The sequence below is a fragment of the Galleria mellonella genome, unplaced genomic scaffold, assembly GCF_026898425.1.
Source record: "Galleria mellonella isolate WM207_F2 unplaced genomic scaffold, CSIRO_AGI_GalMel_v1 utg171, whole genome shotgun sequence".
Classification (NCBI taxonomy): Eukaryota; Metazoa; Arthropoda; class Insecta; order Lepidoptera; family Pyralidae; genus Galleria; species Galleria mellonella.
This window is the reverse complement of record NW_026442014.1, coordinates 3850142-3872381: the sequence shown is the minus strand read 5'-3', so window position 1 is coordinate 3872381 and position 22240 is coordinate 3850142. Positions and strand designations below refer to the sequence as shown.

Here is a 22240-nt window from a genome sequence, read left to right as displayed (position 1 = left end):
TAATTTAGTACCTAATATAATAATAGATAGGTAGGTAAGTATGTATACCAATTATGGACTTTACAGCCGAAGGTTGCAAAAAATTAACGTTTTCTTAATAAATATATTTTAAAAATAAGAAATTACATGTACATTGATTACTACCTTATATAACGATGAATTAAAAACTAATATGGAAAGTTTTCATGTCTTGCCTTGTTGGCGTCAATGTGCCTATTTTCTGACAGCAGCGGCGGCCTTACCCATTGCGAGGCAGTAGGTCTTTGCGAGGCCCTTTGTCCTTCATGAAAGTATATGATGCGAAACTAGGTCTGGTTGTTTGATTGAGGTATTTGTCATGTAATATAATAATGACAAATAGTAATAAATAATAGTGACATACACATGTATATTATCTCAAATTATTGGAAAGTAAAAAAAAATTCCACTGACTCAATAAATACTGTCTTATTTTACATTTTATTTACAATTGATTATTTTATTTCTATATTTTAGTATTGGTAATTTTGTTCATTCACGATTAAAATGCCTAATTCAGGAAGTTTTTGCGACTTGCCACTAGATAAAATGCCACTCACTGGTTGTTTAAAATTTGCTTGGGTTACGCGAGGCCTCTACAAGAGTGAGGCCCCGGGCGATTGCCCTGTTCGCCACCCCTTAAGGCCGCCGTGCCTGATAGTCCCCCTCGTGCAGGGTGCACTGTTTAACCGTGCAAGCGATGCTATTTCCCTATGCTAGCGTCGCGTATTATACCTATATACACTTATCTATTGAAATATATGTATATACACAAATATGACGGAATTAAGATATAAAAAATTGTAATTGCCTACTTTTAAATCTTTTTGCAAATAATTTTATTCAAACAAAGATTAATTCTACGCTATTCAAATGAGTTCTAACAAACAACAGTATGAACAATTAGTAGATATATATTTAAGTACAAACAATGATTATGAACTTACTTTTTTTTTCATAGTAATGCTGAAATTACATAGTTTCAATAAAATAATACAGTTTGAAAAATTATTACTAGTAAACAGGTGTCCCTCTACTTCTTTTAACAACCATGAGGAATGCAATAACATTTCCTATACCATACATAACTACCAAACAGAAGCAATCTCTCCAAAAATTATCCCGTTTGTAACCAAACCTAATCAGCACGTCGGCCCCAGTGGTGATACAAGGCATATCTTGAAATCTGACATCGTTGTCACTCACACACCTGATATTCGTTATAGAATCCCATTGCAATATAGATATACACTCCACACCATAGTAAAATCCTGAAATATATTTGAGCCAAGCGAAGTAAGGTGACGCACTGGCCAAATTGAGGTAAATACCAGCGAATAATAAACTTATTAAATCATATGGTACCGCTATCAAAGCAGCGGTCTCCAAATTGTCGAAGACAGCTGATAGAAATGATCCTGCAATGATAAATAGAGGAATGTATGTGCTTATTGATAATTGTGATTGCTAAGTGCTTTTTACACGACTGCCCAACAAGGAGTGAAATGTTTTCATTGTTTGTCTACATACATATAGAACTAGAAATTAAGGAACTCACTATGTTTTGTCGTTACCGACAGTAGTGCGAGGGGGGGAAGGGATTGTTGGTAATGGGGATCAGCAACTTTATTACTAGCAATACACCCTATCAAGTCGACCTCCTCGCGGTTCCGCCTGGAAATCATCGTGACTGATCTTTTGGTGAATTTATCACGATGGGCTAACTGAACTGCTTCATCTTCACTTATCATCTCTCACTGGTGCTCCGCTTGTGTATACAGATAGCGCAGGCGGGGACACCATTCCATTATCATCCATTAAAAAAAAAACAGTAGTGCGAGGCAAGAGTGTCTCGCAAAGCGCCAAATGCCCTTGAAGAAGACTTTCGGATGAAGTCGAAACAATTATGGGAAACGGCAAAACACTGTGAGTTCATTAATTTTCCGTTATATATGGATCATAAAAATTGAACATAAGTTTTTTGAAACAATGATCATATGAGATTTTTTTTTATCACCATAACTTCTAAATGCCTGAACAGATTACGATGTATGGAATATCATAAGACCCTTATAACATTCTGAGTGGCATTGACTATAACTTTTTTGATAGGAATGTCGTGTTTTTTAATAACAGAGTAAAATGTACTTATTTAGTACCCACTAAACCTTAATGCTTCGGATGTTGGGTTTCTACTAGGTAAAACATGCTACAGAAATGAAAAGCTATGAAGCAGGTTATAATTATGGTGAATCTCATACGGTTGTTAAATTACTTTGTGACATGAAAAATTAAATATTTTTTTTATAGATTATCTCCTTAACTAAACTATTGAATAAAAAGTGTAAGCAGTATTGATAAAAAGTGCTGTATATAAGTATAAAGTACTCTTACTTGTTTTACTCTGATGTACTATATATAAATGTACATGTGAGTTTATTTGTTACCTGAAAGCTTAACGTCTTAACCAATCACTATGAATGGTATACACGTATTATATTAGATTGAGATTGCTATAAATAGCAAGAATCACGACGTATTTTGTGATTTCAATTCTATAGGCAATGGTTGTGACTTTCCATTAGGTGGGTCGCCAACTTAATTACTATTCTATGTTGTATAGAAAAAAAAAAAATATATATATAGTGACCCATCTGGTGTTAAATAAAAATTGTCTTTATCCATAGATAATATAATTTAGGATTTCGTTTCTCAAAAAAAAATGCCGACTTCAATCGTGGCTAAATCAGTTCTTTGATTTATTGCTTTTAATAAATTTTTTATGACAAATATGATATGATAATCTGAAAGTATATCCTTTCAGATAAAAACAATTGCAAAATGGTTTATAAATGACAAAGTTCTAAGGAAACAAACAAAACAATATACAATAGTCTTTGAACAACCTCCCTGTTTTCAGTCATGCTATATCTTTCCTTCGTTGCCAATTAAGAGTTCTTATTTTATTTAAGAATTTTTTCTCAGAAATTCAACGCCTTTATTGCTATTTTATGTGGAAAATGTGTATAATGAACTTTCTATAGTCATATAACCTCATACCTACCTAATAAACAGGTGTGCCTCTGCTTCTTTTAACAACCATGATAAAAGCAATTAAGTGTCCAATACAGTACATAGTTAGTAAGCAACAACAATTTCTAATGAAATGCGATTGGTCGTAACCATATCTTTTTAAAACGTCAGGGCCAGTTTTGATGCAAGGCATACCGGGGATGTTAACGCAGTTTATGGACTCAATGGAATCCCATTGGAGGATGGAGATAGACTCGACGCCATAATAAAAGCCCGAGACGTAACGCAACCAGGATATGTAAGGGTAAGCGCTGTCTAGGTTTAAGTAGATGCCAGAGAACATAGTGCCAATCAGCTCAAAGGGTACGGAGAAAAGGGCCGCAGTTTCCATTTTGTCGAACACAGATGAAAGGAAGGAGCCTGCAATATTAGAAATTTAAGGTAATTAGCCTCCAACCAGGATTATCGATAAATACGTTAGAATCTTATCACCTACAAATAAATTTTGTCCTCTTAGTATTTCCATCGGAATAACTACGGTTAACATTTCAGATTTCAAAATATGTTTTAGGTCAGAAATTAGAGTCTATCATGAAATTTGAAAAGTCCGAAATTTCAGAGCCTTATGAAAAATTTGAATATAACAACATCTATTACAAATTATTACAAACGTGTAAAATACAAATATAAAAATATTTGTTTTTTAGAGATTATAGCAGAGTTTATGATTAACAAAATTAGGTTCAGTCTAAGTATGAACATATATATTTCGTTACACGCACGAAATTTTAGTCAGGTATTTCGAAATGCTTTTTATTGGTAGAATCCTGATAGTTATATTTTTGTCTGTAGGTGATGTGAGAATAAGTAGGTTTCAATTAAAATTGCATTACAGTATATCAAGGCATACAAAAGGGACTTTACTAGTCATATTAACTACGGGTAAAGATTATATAATATCACAAATAATAACATGTTATACTAACTACAGGTATATCATGCTCGAATGGAATTTAAAAGAGACGAATTAAGGATTTTGTAGAATACATAGAGTGAAGTAAATGACTTACCATAGGCATTTGCAAAATTAGCACATAGAATGCAAACAAAAGTGAATCCAAGCCAACCGTAAAAGCCGCCGTGTAGTCCGGCGACACCGAAAATCAACGAAGCATATAATATCGGTTCTATAATTGCTCTGGGGATCTGAAAATAGAGACAGAGACAGTTTTCAAAGATGTAATATTACATATCTTTAATTTGTAACGTATAAAGAATAAAAAAGGCAAAAAGATATCATTTTCTACTCGTTTCTTTACGGCTTTGGAAATTTTAAACTAAATTTAATTGAATTTATTATTTAATTTGATTGTGTGTACTAGCCTATAAGCATTATAAGTAGATTTATAATATGTTAATATCTAAATAAAGACCAAATCTATTAATATTAATAATATAAAATGCATTAAAATACTCAATGCGATAAATAAATTTATTTGTTTGTTATAATTAGCTTTATTTGTTTTGTACTTAAAAAGTCTATGAAATCTAAAGCGACTAGACACGAATCGGAGGTCGAATTTGTACTAAGGGTACTTCATTTCCACTAGTATTTCTGTCGTGTAACAGTTGTGCTTTTATGGCTGTTTCTGCTTAAAGGGCTTTTTGCTAATATGACAGTGTATTTAAAAGGTATGAAAACTTAATATCATAGTCCTCAGTAATATAGTCTGTATGTTATAATTACTACTTTTCATCTTAAAAAAAAAAACTACTTTTCATCAGGCCATCAAATTGTTTGCCATTACCAATTGCAATTAAAGAAATATACTTACCCAAAATATCATCTTAGATAGATAATAAGGAAGCGGCGAGTACAATCCACTGGCTGTCTCTCTAAGCAGTACAGGAACCTCACTCGGGAAGGTGATGAAGACTGCATAGATGAAGAGGAATATCGTCTCCGTAATGGTGAGGTACAAGAGACCTTGGACGTTTTGAATGTCTCGCTGGTCGAGTTCGTCGAAGTGTCCCATGTATGGAATTGAGATTATTAAGCCGACGAACTGTGGAAGAATTGTTTAGTCGGTATTAATGAGATCTTATAATATTAGATTCGTTTTAAAAAAGATACTTGAGTAACTGTAGGACGATCTCAAATGCATTGCAGGGAGTTTGTGGTTGCAGGTAGCTTAGAACTGTTCCTTAAGGCAGTCTATGGGGGAGGTCTATGTTCAGCAGTAAATAGATAATGGCTGATATGACGATGATGATGACGACCCGTTTTATTACTTTCTAGGTATATCTAAGGTATATTGCTAGCAATAGCACTATTTAGAATCCATTACTAATAATCTTTTTCACCCCTATTTGGCCATATTATCGTTTAAAGTTATGGCATTATTAATGCATTGTCGACCTATATGACATGAAGATTTGGTTACGACAAGAGAATATATATATATATATATATATATATATATATATATATATATATATATATATATATATTATGGTATGATATCCAGTATTTTTATTACCTATAAGGTAATAGTAGACTAGTACCCTTCTTTTATGGGGAAGATCCATGCCCAACAGTGGGATATTAATGGATTTTCATAACAACTTACTTGAATGCTAGTTTGAATATATAAATTTGAATATGAAAGTTAAAAAAAGAAAGGGAATAGTAACTATACAATTGCTTACCATTAGAAGTACAAATTCTGCTATCCATATTGAGCTGTTGTGTTTTATGGACTGTATATTTCTCCACATTAACCAGTAAAATTGGACGAAGTAATTAACTTTGACTCTGTAAAATGAATAAAGAAAATGTGATTGTTTATTAAATTAAACTGAAGTAATTTAGTTTTTGTGTGGTAACGGTGTTAACAATACAATGTCACCATTTCTTTTCATTTAACTACACGATATTAAAAGAAACGAGTACATTACACTGGAGAAATAGAGGGAAAACTAAAAATAATATTATACCAAGCCAAGTAGCCAGTGTGATAATAGTAGGCACCTGGTACGTGAAAAAACCCATGCCTAGTAATAAGATATAAATGAAATAGGCTATTAAGAAAAGAAAGTATTTGAAAACCACGTAAAATTAAATTTGATATATCCTAACATAACCTTCAAGAAAAGAGTATATTCCTTTTTAAAAGGCCGGCAGCACACCTGCAATGCCGCTGGTGTTGTGGGTGATCATGGGCGGCGGTAGTCATTTACCATCAGGTGAGCCGCATGCTCGTTTGCCCCCAGTGTTGTAAAAAAAAAATCCTGAAGATGGTAAAAACTGCATAACTGCTGTTTTGTTTGCGGTTTTCTATAAGACACAAATCGTCTGGAGCGGTAATAAATTTGAATTGAGTGGAATGAATGATTCAAGAAAGAACTCTCATGTACTTACAGAGTTAAATATCTTCGGAAGGCTTCATTCTGAAATAAAAAGTAAATATTTAGAGATTAAAATTACAAGAAAAAATACACTTGTACTTAATCAGTTAAAAAAGAAACTGAAATTTCAAACATAAAAAAACATATTGATGAATTTATTTCTATCAAACTACCAAAACGTTTTCAAAGCCTTACCTTTCCATCGGTCTCTCCATTGAAATATTCCGCTTCGTCTTGTACTTCCTCCACTTTACTCTCTATATCCGCAGCTATCTCCGAGCGCTGGTACTCATCACATATACGCCTGATCCGTTCCCGGCTTTCCAATTCCTTATCAAGTTGCACACCAAGTAACGTCACGTAGTATTCTGCTGCGTTGAAACCCACAGGGCATTTGTAGTTTAATCTGTATAAAGGGGGATTGATTATAGGCACATTGTTTTGTGTAATGAGATCCCGGGTGCGATTCCCGGTCGGGCCAATTTAGGAAACAAACGTTTTACTCTATCGACTCGGGTCGGATTCTTTATATTACAGAGTATCCTTGCTCGAAGATATTTGTGTGACTTTGTAGCAATTATTATTTATTATTTTTATTCAAACAATTTTATATTGCTTGATTGAGATAAAAAGTTGTCTATATTTTTCTCCATCTCAATGGTATACCAATATCATGATTAATAGTTGAACCGTTGAGGTGCTAAGAGATAATGAACCATTAAAATACACTCAACTTCACGTTTATAATATATTAATAAGGATTGTTTTATATAGTCAGTTTGGTTGTGCAATATATGGTATGCCTAATAGTCAGTCACCATCGCAGCCCATGGTTTACAACGTTTACAACATAAGATTTAAGTTCATGATGCATCCGCTGTATCTTCCTCTTAAATACGCTTATGCAAATCGAAATTTTACCTCCGTCTTCACATAGATATTGAAATAAAAATAAATATTCATATAAAAAAAAATCTGGGAATTAAAATCCTCTTTCTATAACATTATGTAAAGAATAATTTACCTTTCATATCTAAAGTCTAATAAAAAGTTTCATAATTATTAGAATCTCAAGCTATTCTAGACTCAAGTTACTTACGATCCAAAGAATTCTGCAGCTTGGTCTATTGTCCCATGAAATGCTGTTCTGCCATTAGCCAATAGGACCACTTGGTGGAACAGCTCGAAGACTCCTGAAGCAGGCTGGTGGACTGAGCAGATTACCAGTTTACCTCCAAGTGCTAGCTTCCTGAGTCTCGATACCACAGCGCTAGCGGCCCAACTGTCCAACCCAGTTGTGGGCTCATCGCAAAACAGAATCGGAGGATCATTTAGTAGCTGTAATATTTATTGTATTAGAAAATGATAGGTTCATCCAACAATTCATTTATTGATAGGACTGAAAGAGTCTCCTAATAGAATATTTGGTTTTACCAGGTGGTAATCAAGTATACAGCTCTTCTAATGGTATTTAAAAGCTTACAGATGTATATAATCGCCTGCAAGATCAGCTCTCCTAGATAAGTAGCAAACGTATTTCTTAGTAAATTTTTATTAGCATATACTATACAAGACAAAAAATAAAATACCAAATGTTTCCGTTTCAATCTATCTCATGTACACAGTAAGGATAATGTATCTATCGATATATAGATTAGTGTTTTGTTCTTTTTAGGGCAAAGCAATAAATTGAGTTGTGACCATTTTGTGTTACTATGGCACACGCATGAAGAAAAGGAAAGAAAGGAAATTGTTGGTTTAAATATTTTGCTTATTGTTTTTTTTTTTTGTTTTGTTGCTTTTTTATTTTCATTCTTTTATCTCTTTTACTGTGTATATGTAACATACACATAGTATGTTTTTCTTTATTGTAATTTGTCTGCTTTAAGTAATGTAAATAAATTATCTATCTATCTATTCGTTTGTCTTTTTATTAAGGGGGCAACAATGTTACCATAAATAATATTTTTTAGTCTGATAGCCCTACTATTAAAGCACCTGATGCGAAATTATAATAGTCTAGGCAAGGACATATAGCTTCATGGTAAAAATAGGTAAGATTATTTGTTGCAATGTAAAATATACTGTGGATGTTTGTACAAAATAAAGTTTCTTTCTTTCTTTCTTTCAATAATCGTTCCTAGTATATGGAAGAGGAGCCATTGTTCAAATGCTAATGATGATGATGAAGTGCAAAGGCTTATTGTTATTGGTTATTTACCTGTACAGCCAAGGCTACCCTCTTGCGTTCGCCTCCAGACAGGGCCTTCAGCTGAGTCCGAGTACAGTTCTGCACTCCAAGCTCGCTCAGCAATTGTTGTATACGCTTTGCCCTCATTGTTTTCGACGATCGCTTATCCATCATTAATCGTGCCTGTTTGAGAAGGAGTTCGGATTAATTAAGGTTTTTCTTTCATAGTTTAGAGGAGTTATGTTGTTTTATAAGAAAAAGATTGTAAGAATCACCTAAATTGGTTCAAAATTGAGAAAAATATTGCGTAATATATGTCGACACTAGAAAATTGAACTGAGAATATTTTCCTTTGTGAAGTCAGTCTGCGTAATTGGGGTATGTGTTAACCACATTAAAAACTAACCTTTATTCTGCTTCATCCCGTATCCAAAATGTTTACCATATTTCATGACTAATTGTCGAGGAAAAGGAAGAGAGGAGAAAATCCGCCAATTTCTCACTGCTTCGATTTATGAAACTCTGCTGAAATGTTTCTACAAAACTAACAAAAACATACTGTAACTGATGGAATACGATTTGAGTTCGTTCACCCAATTAAAGTGACGGTTTCAATTTAGCAACAAAAAACCACGGATATCTTACATAATAAAACCGATTGAGGTACATTATAAAGAGCTACTTTTGTAAGAGTGAAGAGATTGTTAATAATGGGGATTAGCGAATCTACTGCTGATACCAAACTTTGTTTTACGTCCATATGGTCTTTTCGGAAAACCATTGTGGTTAAATCACTGTAAATTTGTCTCAACTGATCGACTGATTTCACTTTGTCCTCAGTTATCATTCCTCATTGATACCTTTTTAATAGATTCCGAATTACCGATAGCGTAGGTGGAATTATCGTTACTATTTCATTTGAAAAATAAATGCGATTGTTTGGCCCTCTTAGAGTTTATTTTCACGTCTGGTACCTTACAGGGTAGGCAGGAGATCTAAATTTAATGGTTAACATATATATTAATATGATTATCTTTAGTTGCGACTCTGTACGGATAAACGCAGTGAAGGACGCTCCTTCGCTAGATGGAGTGTACGACCTCAAATGCATTGCAGGGAGTCAGTGGATGCAAGTGGCTCAGGATCGGTCCTTTTGGTAGTCTATGGGGGAGGCTTATGTTCAACAGTTGACAGATAATGGCTGAAATGATGATGATTGTTATCCTTGTGTTGATTTCTGACTTTCATCATATCACCCTTTAACTATCTACTGCTGAACATAAGCCTCTAGCTTGGAGGGTTTTACCAGCAGTTGCCACGCTTGGCAGGCAGATTGGCAACTACAGCTAGACTTTAAAGATGTTTTAAGAGCGATGCTGCTACCCATTCCTCGCCCTCTCGTAGTCATCTTTTACAACACCCACGGGAAAGGACGGGGTGGTATTTTCTATGCTGGAACCACTCGGCATTTCTGACTTCACTCACCGTAAACTCCATATGTTCGGCCACGGTCAGGTAATCTATTGAAAGATCCTCCTGCGGTAAAAAGCCGGATATCCGAGCTATAAGATCTGCACCAGCCAGTCTTCCATTCAGCATCAGGTATCCAGTTAGAGCACTTTTGTCGCGGCGACTGATCGCAGCTAGCAATGTCGTTTTTCCGGCTCCACTATTTTTACAAAATAAGTATTCAATATATATTTTTTTTATTTTTCTGTTATTGATAAGATCAGAAAAAGGATATTGGGTGTAGCTTAAACAACTTGATAGCTTTTACAAATGAGATACTGCCAGAATGATTTTCATTTTCATAATTTTACCTTCAGTATTATCCCTTAACATGACAAACAAGGTTGGGATATGGCGTGAATTTACAGAGTACAGATGAATAACATCTGAGTTCTCAGGAGTGGCAACGCATGGGGGGTATCATGAGCGAAAGAGTATACTCTGTTATGTCCATGGTACTGCTCATGTCTATAGGCGATGGTTACCACTTTCCATCAGGTGGATCGTCAGCTTGTTTGCCATTCGAAGTTGTATAAAAAAAAAACAATTATTTTGTTGTAGAGTTACTTGTTCCTCTGTCATGTCCAATTATTAAAAAAAAATATGCAATTGAGATAAAATTAATATAGGAATACATAACACGGGAATGTACACTTTATAGATCAAAAAAATAAAAAGAAATATCCAATCCAATAATTTTACTATTGATTTATTCGTGTACATAAAAAGAAATACAGTAGAATCGAGAGTCTTCTATTTTTTGTAATTGTTTAAAAGAGTATAAAATAATTAAATTAATACTTTACCTTGAACCCATCAAAGCTACTAAGTTTCCTGACGAGACTGTTCCACTCACTGAAACAAAAAAATAGCCATACAGTAATTGGGAGAGATAGCAGTGTACCTATATAGGTTTTTAACTGATGATAATGGAATAGAAATTCCACTTGCACTACTGTTATATGCTGGCGGGGCACCAGTGGAGGCTGAGAGGATGAGGATGAAATCAGGACAGTTGGTCTATTATTATGAATTCATTTGGAATTAATAATTATGAAATTAAGTACGATCGTTATCAGGGTGCGCATGACGCTCGGTCTGATAGGGTATATATGTACATTTTATATATATAATATATGGCTAGTCATCATAACCAGTATAGGTGAATGTAGCTGTATGAAAACCTGCTGGCTGTGACACACCCAGGAACGGATAGGGTGTCCTATTCTGTGCCGGGATCACATGGCAATCAAGCATACCAGAGGAACATACACCAGAGAGAGAACATATACCAGAGGGAGACTTTGTAGAAAAGTCGATAGCTGGGTACTTCTGTCCCATTCGTATTTCAACCGTGAAGCAGTTGTGTTTGCATGGCTGTGTTTCGGTTTGAAGGATAGGATATGGCGTGAATTTACTGTAATGTGAATGTACTGTAATTCTAAGTAGTATAAAAAAAAGCATACGGTCCGTCTTAACGAGATAAGCTGCGGCGCTCATGAAGCAGGGCTACCCGGTGTAATTTTTTATTTTTATGATTTTCAAAACTCTTCGCGAATAACAAATTTTAAGATTATTTCCGTGATAATTCTAACAATTCTTACTTATCGTTCATAGAAACAGATGTATTAAGTACGACACAATATAATAGCTATATAATAGCTGCTAAATTGTGTCGTACTTAATACATAATTTCAATCAAGACAGTGTTGGAACGATATTAAGCTAAATGATAGATACATTTTGTTATCTATTAATAAGAAACTGGATGCTGTTAATTCAAAATACCGGTTTATAATTGTTTATTGTGAAATCGGCCCTTATTATTAAATGTCATAAACAAACCCATTTATTTTTTATTCATTAATTAATACCAATTCTTATTCAGCATCTTTATGTTGATTCGAAATTAATATTAATACTCTTGTCAACTATGTTTCTTGGATAATAAAATATGAAATAATAAAAAAAGCTACTTCAATCGTTATAAATTTAATTATAATATTGATTAGTATTTTACTAATCTTATTTTGTAGTTAAAGTTTATGATTAAGTAATAAGTTAACAAAACCAATTATATTGATCTAAAAATCAAACTACTGAACCGATTTTGATAAAAATTTTATGGAACCAATGTGGAAGCATATCTATTCAGATCAAAAAAATAATTTTCCAAATTGGTTTAGAATTGACAGTTATGAAGTAACAAACATAAAAAAAAATACAACCGAATTAAGAACCTTCTTCTTTTCGAAATCGGTTGAAAATGAATAAAACATGTCGATGGAAGATGACCAATTTAAACAGAGAGAAAAGGGAGTTGTTAGTAATAGGATCTAACAGCCCCATTGCTACCAATATCAAGTCGATCGCCATGCGGTTCCTTCTGAAAACCATCGTGATTAATTCTTGTGGAATACGTCACAATTGGCCAACTGACCTGCTTTCATCCTCACCTATCATTTCTCACTGGTGCCTTACCAGTGTATACCGATAGTAAAGGCGAGATTACCATTCATTATCATCTATTAAAAATACCACTTTAAATAATATTATTTAAATGTAGAATAAAGAATCTCGAGAATACATTATATTACGTTTATTCTTGGGTCAAATATGTGGGACATGACGAATAGGTTATTGTCCTGCAAAAATGCCTTAAATGTTTGCTTGGAATTTTGGATACTGACAATTCAATTCATAATTGATAAGTCGTGTAGGTCGTAGCATAAAATAGGCCTCCTTTCCTTTCCTGTGGGTGTCGTAAGAGGCGACTAAGCGAGAGCGAGTGACAGGCAGCAGCGTTCCTCTCAAAACATCTCTAAAGCCTAACTGCGGTTGCCAATCCGCCTGTTCAGCGTGGCAACTATTGGTAAAAACCCTGCTGTGGGAGAGGCTACGTTTAGCAATAGACAGTTAACTGCAATTCATGGTTTACATTACTCACTACCCTTTTAGCATTGGACGACCAGATGGCGCGAGAGACTCCACCCATATATCGTAGACGTACCATTTATACGCACGAAGCGCTTTGTGTCTTTCTTCACTATGCGTACGGCCAAGGAGTGGAACTCTGTCCCTACTTATGTTTTTTCAACCACATATAATCTAGACCAAATTAAGGCAAATGTGAAGAGGCTATTCGTGGGTCTGTGAGCTCCATCTTAGACCACATTGTCAGATACGATCAGATGAGATCGTGTTCAATCGTGGTACCTTTCATCAGTAAAAAAATTACTCACCGCCATGCAGAACCTTAATGTCTTCATACGTCGGTGATCTCCATATACTGGTCTGGTGTTTCTTTCTTCTGTACACCGACAAGTCTTTCCACGAAAGCGTGAGATTTTGAGGGTTGTCCGCAAAGCCGCCCATCTCATCATCTTCCCACTTCACCACAGCACCGGTCAGGAGATTACGCGTGGGCAGTTTTAAATCGGCTTCTTTCATTTTTGGGTCACGACATTTGGCACTGCGGAAGGAAAAATAATTTTGAGTAAGACATTTTGAAACCTATGTGTATTATATGTAATTAGAACAAATATCAAATTTAAATTTCTTACTTTATTATTTAAATATATATATTTTTGTTATCTCTCGTTATATTCTTTATTTATTACTTATTAGACCGGTTGGTCTGATTTTGAAGTTCAAAGTAAAAACAAAAAAGATTTTAGAGTCTCTTGATGCATCAGCAAAAGCCTAATTGCCATTCCGCCTGCAAAGCTGGCAAAACTTTCCTTATGGTGGAGGCCTATGTTAAGCAGCGGACAGTTAATGGTTGATATAATGATGATATAATGTATTTAAAAGCCTGGGCAGACGAGAAAAAAACAGAAGTAAGATACTTTGTTTGTGGACAAAATGTCTCTTGTCTCACAAAAGTATTTTGGACAAAATTGCAGAAAATCCTGTGACACTGCGACCTTTCCATGATCTTTTGTGTTCGCCCTTTTTATTAAGTTTGCTACTAATTCCTATTAAAAATAGGAATTTTAAGACGTTTCTTATAGTAAAATTTTTATCTCCAAAGGATATAGAGCGTGTTTTCCAAAGGAGATATATCGTTTATGTATGAGTGGGCTAAAGCCACACATTAAGTGTTGCGGCGTTTCTTCCTAATTGTGACAAAATCTGCAAACGCTTTTTTGGATATAAGCCTAATTGGGCCAAATGCTTGTTTAGTTTGCACTTGCCAACAATAGCAGTTAATTGATGCTAAATGGTGGATTAGCATTTACTCTACCCGTGTACACTCGGCCGTTACACTACGGGCTCGTTCTACAAACGAGGCCGGACCACTTTCCCCCTCGTAACGCTGCGCCCAAGGTGTAGGGTTACTGCCGTCCTCGCCAGCCGTCCGCGGTAACATTTACCCGTTACTCGGCGTTACATGAAGTTGATCAGGAATTAAGCAGTTACTTTTGATTGAGGACTAACAATGTGCTTTATAGAAATCGCTATACGATTCATTTTGTATAACTCGCCATACTGATTAGGAATCTCGTGGTGAGGGCCTAATTATTAATCCATTAGTACAATCCTATTAGTGGATTATGCGAGACGTATTGTATTTTGTTTAAAACGGATCTTCTCTCTATTTGTTTATATTTTTTTAAATGCCTTGAAAATGGTCCTTTAATTAAACGTTCTTAAATAGAAGATAGTTTCAATCGTGATACGTAGTAAGGGTGGTCATGACGGCGTTTAGGAGGAATTATCAAAATTAGTACAGAATGGCGAAGAAATAGCACAATATACAAACAAAATAAAAAAAAAAAAAAAAAAAAAAACATATATGCACAGTTAGTGCAATTAAGTCTGTTGAGTAAGTCTGTCACATCTATAAATTTTGCTACCAAGAAATTTGTTTACAAGCTGTGTTCTAGCGTGAAAGATGAAATACCGCATTAAAATTATTAGGTAACTGTGTATCTTAATTATGGTTATTTGCTATCTCTCTCTCTAGGAAGAGTCCTATCTCTCTTTCTGTCATCCATTCTGTACTTTACAAATTAAAAAAATATATATATAATGTAATTTAAAAAGTAATCTCTATCCTCATTATTTTTAATTTTTATGAAAATCTTTGTATTCGAATCAGACTCGTATATGATACGGTTTTTAAGAAGTAAATCTATAAAATTAAGTTTGTACATAAATATAAAATAAATAACATATTAAATAGCGGAGAACGGTATTTTATGTCAATAGCATCAATTAAAAAGTGGACCAGTTTACCTTAATTTTACATACGAAACAACCACTTTCTTGTTTTGATACTAACTTTTACCAACTTCTTTTGAATTTTAAACTCTAATAGGTAAAAACAGAATATTCTACGCTACCAAAAAGAGAGAAAAAGAGATCAGAAATTCTTATAGAACCTCTGAATAATCTCGACTTACTTTTTGTTAGTATTGCTTCTATTTTTTTTCTTTTAATTAACATGTTTATTTATGTTAATTTATCATTAAGTGGTCCGTATATCGGTCCAATGGTTTAAGATATCTCTTCTATATATATTCGAGTATTATAAAATCGTTGCGAACAAAAATATTTTTTTTAAAAACAGTATTAAATTACAAATTCGAAAGGCCGAGTTCGTTTTTATCAGCATATTTTGTACACACATTATTGTCATTCAATTAAAATGTTAAATAGTACTTATGTACTTTTATCTCAACATTCATGAGATACTTTTTTCTTAATAGACAGCAAATAAATTCACATATTATAATGATATTTATTTTCAATCCACTTCAAAGAGAAGATATTTATTTATTTAAGGAACACCAACAGAATATTGCGTTATAACATATAGGTATAACAGACATTAAATATAATAGAATATTAATGCACATGCCTATTATAGTTATTCATAGCATATACTTTAACATAGTTAATTCTCAAAACGATTGTATTTTTTTATATTTGTTATAACTCCGTCAGCTATAAATCGATTTGGATTTTTTTTTTATCTGATAAAATATACTTACATTTTCTTTTTTTACGGATGATAATGGAATGGCAACTCCGCCCGCGCTAACGGTATAGGCTGGTTATATTTACATATTGGTCGCATAGAATTTTTTTTTTTAATATTTTTAGTGGTTTACTTTTTAAATCAAAATAATTGGTCAAAAATCAAAACAATGTTCAGTTATTGATTTAACAGTCATTACCTACAAATACAGAATTACTATAGTAAATATTGCTAATTTTATATATTTTACTAATTTATAAAATTAATTTATTAATTAATTATTAAAATTTATTATACTAATTATTAAAGATGTTTGTATGTTTGTAACTTAATCACTCATAAACGAAGGGACAGATTTGAATGAATTTTGCTATACGGATATAGGTACCTATTAAAATACTAAATTAATACATATAGTAAATCATATACTGATGCACGGAAAAGTGACGGGAAATAACTAGTATATTATAAAGTTGAATAAACACATCAGAAACCAAAGACCGCGTGAAATATGAGATATAGAAACTCACCATCTAGAAACTTGTGAAATTCTAGTTAATTAATTGTAATGATCCTTTACGTGGGCTTTTTTAATCACTATACACATAAAAAAAAACAAATATTTTAAAATCACTAATAGTCTAGTAATTATTTTTAATGGGAATTAATTAATTAAATTTATTCAGCTTCGCAATGGTAACGAGTTCGAAGTTCTCGGGCCGCGACGTGCGCACCCTTTTACATTCAAATTCGGACTGGTTGTGGTTAACTCAGCTATTTGTGTTTATGGCAGACAGACTAGGAAAATATTGTAAGATCTATCAATCGAACATCTGGTAGTTGATCAAGTAATGAAATAAAATATAAAACGGGATTGATTTTTTTTATACCACTGAGGTGGCAAACAAGTGTACGGCCCACTTAATGGTAAGCGGTTAGCGGGAATGAAGTCAAAGCCCAAAGTCTCCCAAAGTCCAAAGTCCAAAGCCTGCTGAATTGCTTAAAATGGCAAATAAATTCATCTCTATACAAATTTGGAAGTACAAAACTAAAAACTGATTTTCACCGATTACAGTGGGTAATGCCGTGTTTTTTTTTATGGAATGACAATGGAATAGTAATCCCGCCTGCGCTATCGGTATACATTGGCGGGGCACCAGTGAGGGATGACAGGAAAAAATGTAAAGACAGGTCGGTTAGTCCATCGTGACGAATTCAACGATAAATTAGTTACGATGGTTTCCAGGGGGAACCGCGTGGAGGTCGAGCTGATAGGCTAAATGCCTAACTAAGTAATTGCTGACGCTGCAGCACGAGGCTGGTTTACATGTCGACTTGAAAATGCATTCCTGGTTCACATTTCGAACTGCGCAGTGATTTTAATTATAAATAGATATAGGAATTTTATATTGTAACTTTTATTCTATTAAAATTTAATTAGTTTTTAATAAAATTTCGTATTTTTTAAGTCCTCCGGTTCTCGTCCTCATAATTAGTATTTATTTATTTAAGGACAACCAACAAAGCATACATTTATATCTACTTTAAATACATTGTAATAAGGTTATTATATTATAAAATGCTGCCTCAATTAAAGGCCGCCACGACACGCGTATTCATAATATATATGTATATAAATATGATAACATAATTTATCATGTTGATGTCTTATCTAGTACAACGACCAGATTTCGTTATCAAAATTTCTTAACAATTTATGAATACATATTTAATTTGTCAAGCGTGGCAGTTACTGGCAAAATCCCCAAAGGGGGATGCTTACGTTCAGCAGTGGACGGTTAAGGGCTAAAGATGATGATGATGATGATGATTTTATTTGTGTGAAAAATTAATAGTTCTTTAATTTATCATTAACTAGCTACACTAATATTTGTGTACGGTGATGAAATAAAGGTACAGTAATAGCATTACTGCTATTCCATCAAAGATAAGGATATGGAGCACAATTTGTATTTATAGCACAATATATTTCAAAATATAATAATAACAATTAGGTGCAAAATAATTCCACCAATCGCTTTATCCTCAAGCTATTATATCCTGCATCATGAAAAACCGGGTAATGTGTATCTAGGGGCACAACTAGAAACATCCAAATCCGAACTAAATCAGAAAACCTTATTTTTTTAAATTGACCTAACCGAGAATCGAACCCTGGACCATTTTCGCAATGCAGCGTGCCCATCACAGCGCATCAGACGTCATCATACGGATAATATATTTTACAAATGTTTATCATCATAGTTTATATAGATATAGCATCGAGCCTCAAAAATGGGTCAACTTTTTGTTAGACTGACTTATTTTTTTATCAGTATTGTATATACTTACGAATATATGTATCTTAATGTATTATTTAATAAATAAAATTAGTATTTACGCATTAAAAAAAAAAGCAGAAAATATAAGACAAAATAAATATAGAAGTTATAAAGGAAACAAATTTATCACTCATAACTATTTGTATGAAAAAGTTGACCCGTTTTCCTCAAAGTTTTTCTATAGAGACACTCTATCTATATAATCTAAGCATCACATGTATGAAACTTATTAAAAACTCTCTACAAGTATTATATTTACATGAATGAAAGAATGAGTATATTTCAAGATGACATGGGCAATAAAACAAGGCAACTAATAAATGCAACAATAATGTATATATATGTACACACGATCCATATTTGGTGTAAATATGGTATTATAATTAAAAAAAAATTAATAAAAAATTAAAACATTAATCAAGAATACTTTATAATTGGCAGTAAAACCAGCCAGTATAATATATTTTAATTAAATAATTTAATCTATTAAATAAATTAACCTTAAATTACTATAATGCCATTTTATTAACATCAATATAAAACTACTCAGAGTCATAACATGGAACATTTGAATTATATATTTTTTATTTTATCATAATTTCAATTCAATGATCGAACAAATTTCCAATACGAACTACATTCAAATAGGTTACATCACGGCACACAATTTAACAACAGAATTGTCTAACGTCTTGTCACTTGCATTTCGCACTTCATTTGTTTTTAAATGTGGAAACCAATTATATTGGACATTGAGTGCATCGTTTGCAACAAATCGTTGCAAAAGATTAACCACGACCCGAGAGAGGTAAGAATAAAGATGGGCAAGATCGCTAATAGACGATCTAGAACGCCGAACTGGTCCGCAGACGAGAAACAGTACTTACTCGAGTTAATTAAGCAACGTAAAGAAGTAGTTGTTACAAAGAATAATAATGGACCTAATTATTCCGAAGAAAAGGATGTTGCATGGAATGAAATTCTCAGAGAATTAGCATTGAGATTTGGTAATAAGTTCTCAGAGAGTTCGATAAAGAAAGTGAAGACCCAGTGGCAGAATATGAAGAGGATTGCCCGTGAAGAAATCGCTCTTGTCGGACCAGCTACGGAGAAGTATACCCGACAGTCCTTAGAGGTTTGCAGTATCCTTGATTTGGTACAAGACGGTGTTTTGAAGAAGGACGAGAGTTTGAACGAGGCGACACTAACCACTAATGTCGTTATTAAGGCCGAACGAATTGACGAGTGAGTTTTGCTTTATTTGTTATTCAATAGTAAACTAGTTGGCTAAGTACGTTTCCATTTATTTATATGATAGATAAGTGCATTAAACTATTATAAAATTAAATTGTCATTAATGCTTAATATTGTTTTCGTAGGTAAATAATGTGGTAATTACTAATATGTACTGGTATCTACAGTTCAATTACTCATTTAGATTTATAACAGTAAAATATTATATATTTTACCAGAGGGAGACTTTGTACAAAAGTCGATTGCTTGAGTACCTCTGTCCCATTCGTGTTTCAACCGTGAAGCAATTGTGTTTGCATGGCTGTGTTTCGGTTTAAGGTAGGATTTGACGTGAATTTACAGGGTACAGAGGAATAACACCCGAGTCATGATTAATTCTAGTTGAATTCGTCAGGATGGGCTAACTGACTTGTTTTCATCCTCATCTGTCATCTCACACTGGTGCCCTGCCAGCGTATACCGACAGCGCAGGCACCCCGCCTGTGTTATTGGTATACGCTGGCTACCATACCATTATCACTCATTAAAAAAACTTATAATTCACAGGGAAATTAATCAATCCAGTTGCAGTGGGACAAACGTCTTCTCGAACGCAGAAAACCAACAAAATCCGATGACGATTGAACTTGGCTTGCTTAGATCGTCGTCTTCCGAGCGAATATCTGAAACTAACGATTACGACTCTCACGAAGAATGGACAGATTCTAATACGTCTACAAAAAAAAATGCCTCCTGTATGACAGATGCTCCTTATCCTGAGGGGGTAATAAACAATCCATTCCAAAAAGAAATTCAAGAATATCTCAGGTAGGTGTCTATTTTTTTTGTAAGCGCCTCTGTTTATTGGTGTTTAAGGAGAGATTAGTAATGAGGCTTTTTTAACCGATGATAATAGAATGGCAACCCTGCCTGCGTTGACAGTATACGTTACCGGAGCGCCAGTGAGGAATGATAGGTGAAGATGAAAAGGCAGCAGAATTAGCCCATCGTGATGAATTCAATAATAAGCACATATATAGACTCGTATCTGTCTTTGTTTATAGCCAAAGGCTCTAATTCTTATTCTGGAGTGGACACGATATCCAGTTTTCCCCTCTCCGATTATAAATACTTTATACCATATCATGTAAAAATTTGCTAAGTTTAATTCGCAAGGCACATAATAGGCTGATAAAATAAATACGAATTCCCTACCCGTGGAAATGTATAAATAATTTGCGAAAAGTATTTAAATGTAAAGTGCATATACTTTTTTGTTGACTATTTTAAATGCAAAATACAAAATAGTTTTGCTTTTTGTATTTTAAACACTAAATGGTATTTTCAAAATACTTTATTCAAATAAATACATTTTGTCAAACTTATATTTCTTTATTTATTAATGTTTTTAGTAAAATAGGTTGTTTAAAAACACTGTCACTTATCTTTTTACTGTATGGTCGCGTTATCATATCACCTTTTAAAAAATCTTTCTGCTGAGCTAGTAGGTACTGAGCTCAAATCAAAATACTGATAACGGGGACGAATCCATGAAACAGCTTGATTTCATGCTTTAGTTTAATGTTAATAAAGTTTGTTATAACACATCGCGTTTCACAGATTAAGTTCGTCGTTTTTCTTTGACACTGATTCTTATTTTGAGCTCCTTAGGCTTGCAGCGCCTCTAGTGACCAAATAGAAGCACTTAATAACTAAATAATTTTATATAAAACTAAACTGGTAATGTTAGCATAACAGTACATTTTTTTTTTATATATAATTTACAAGTAAACTATTTTGAATTTTACATGAAGTTAGTATGCTTTTTTTAAAAGCTATTTACATACAAAATAGAAAATAGGTATTTTGTATTTGCATTTCAAATACAAATATTTTAAATAAGTCACATGTCTGTTTAAAAGATAAAAATATTTAGGTATACAACAGTTGAGAAGCAATTAAAAATGGAGTCTTTAAAAGAAGAACGTTACGTAGTGAAGGCTATGAGGGAGACAGCAGAACTGAACAAGATAATCGCGGAACAACGTTTAAAACACGTGTTATGGATGAAAAGACAAGAAATGTCGTAAGTGTATAACATTATAATTAATTTTTATTTGATTATGCTTAATTATTGATGTTATTTATTTAGGAAAGATGCGTATAACTGCGGATTATTTTGCAACATGCTGGACAATTATGTTCAAGGCAAAACAAATAGTAATGATTATAAATTAGAGATATTATATTGTAATTAATTTGAATTATAAATCCTACAATGGTCGAATCCGTGACCATCGGAAGGTGAAGTAGTGACCATCGGAAGGTGAAGCAGTGTGGCATGCGGGCATGGGTTCTTCGTCACAAAATGACTAATAAAAACAGAACTTTATAGGAGTCCAGAATCTGTAGTCTTTATAAATAATATGGAGGGCAGAGGCAAGGAGAACCAGCTCAACGTTTAGAAAAGTGTTCGTCAAAAGAAGTTAAATTAGAATGGCGATTATAGATTTAGTATAA

General features: G+C 33.4%; 2 protein-coding genes across 3 annotated transcripts; one reads left to right on the top strand and one right to left on the bottom strand.

Moving 5' to 3' along the window:
- Position 1: 1 nt before the first annotated feature.
- Positions 2-16913, bottom strand: LOC113518381 (protein scarlet-like). 2 transcript variants are annotated; one of them, XM_026903280.3, is made up of 13 exons: positions 16676-16913; positions 13402-13631; positions 10966-11014; positions 10136-10319; positions 8681-8833; positions 7559-7797; positions 6655-6865; positions 6473-6501; positions 5761-5866; positions 4887-5117; positions 4122-4257; positions 3083-3471; positions 1303-1436 (listed from the first exon to the last, which is right to left on the bottom strand). In XM_026903280.3, the coding sequence occupies exons 2-12, from the start codon at positions 13607-13609 to the stop codon at positions 3083-3085; spliced, it is 1935 nt and encodes a 644-aa protein (XP_026759081.2). In that variant the 5' UTR covers positions 13610-13631; positions 16676-16913; the 3' UTR covers positions 1303-1436. The 2 variants fall into 2 exon arrangements, with proteins under 2 accessions (XP_052748867.1, XP_026759081.2); XM_052892907.1 differs by lacking the exon at positions 3083-3471 and having other exon boundaries at positions 2-1436.
- Positions 16914-19307: 2394 nt separating this feature from the next.
- LOC113518292 (uncharacterized) lies at positions 19308-22185 on the top strand. The gene is made up of 4 exons (XM_031913042.2): positions 19308-19732; positions 20288-20548; positions 21657-21806; positions 22116-22185. The coding sequence occupies exons 1-4, from the start codon at positions 19308-19310 to the stop codon at positions 22183-22185; spliced, it is 906 nt and encodes a 301-aa protein (XP_031768902.2).
- Positions 22186-22240: the final 55 nt, after the last annotated feature.

Excerpts from the sequence above, each read along its gene's own strand:
- LOC113518381 (XM_052892907.1), bottom strand. The coding sequence starts at position 13,609 with ATGAAAGAAGCCGATTTAAAACTGCCCACGCGTAATCTCCTGACCGGT. Across the intron at positions 8,834-10,135 it reads CCGAACATATGGAGTTTACG|GCACGATTAATGATGGATAA; the intron begins GTGAGTGAAGTC and ends CTTCTCAAACAG. Across the intron at positions 5,867-6,472 it reads TTCCGAAGATATTTAACTCT|AGTCAAAGTTAATTACTTCG; the intron begins GTAAGTACATGA and ends TTCATTTTACAG.
- LOC113518292 (XM_031913042.2), top strand. The coding sequence starts at position 19,308 with ATGGGCAAGATCGCTAATAGACGATCTAGAACGCCGAACTGGTCCGCA. Across the intron at positions 19,733-20,287 it reads AAGGCCGAACGAATTGACGA|GGAAATTAATCAATCCAGTT; the intron begins GTGAGTTTTGCT and ends TATAATTCACAG. Across the intron at positions 21,807-22,115 it reads ATGAAAAGACAAGAAATGTC|GAGTCCAGAATCTGTAGTCT; the intron begins GTAAGTGTATAA and ends AGAACTTTATAG.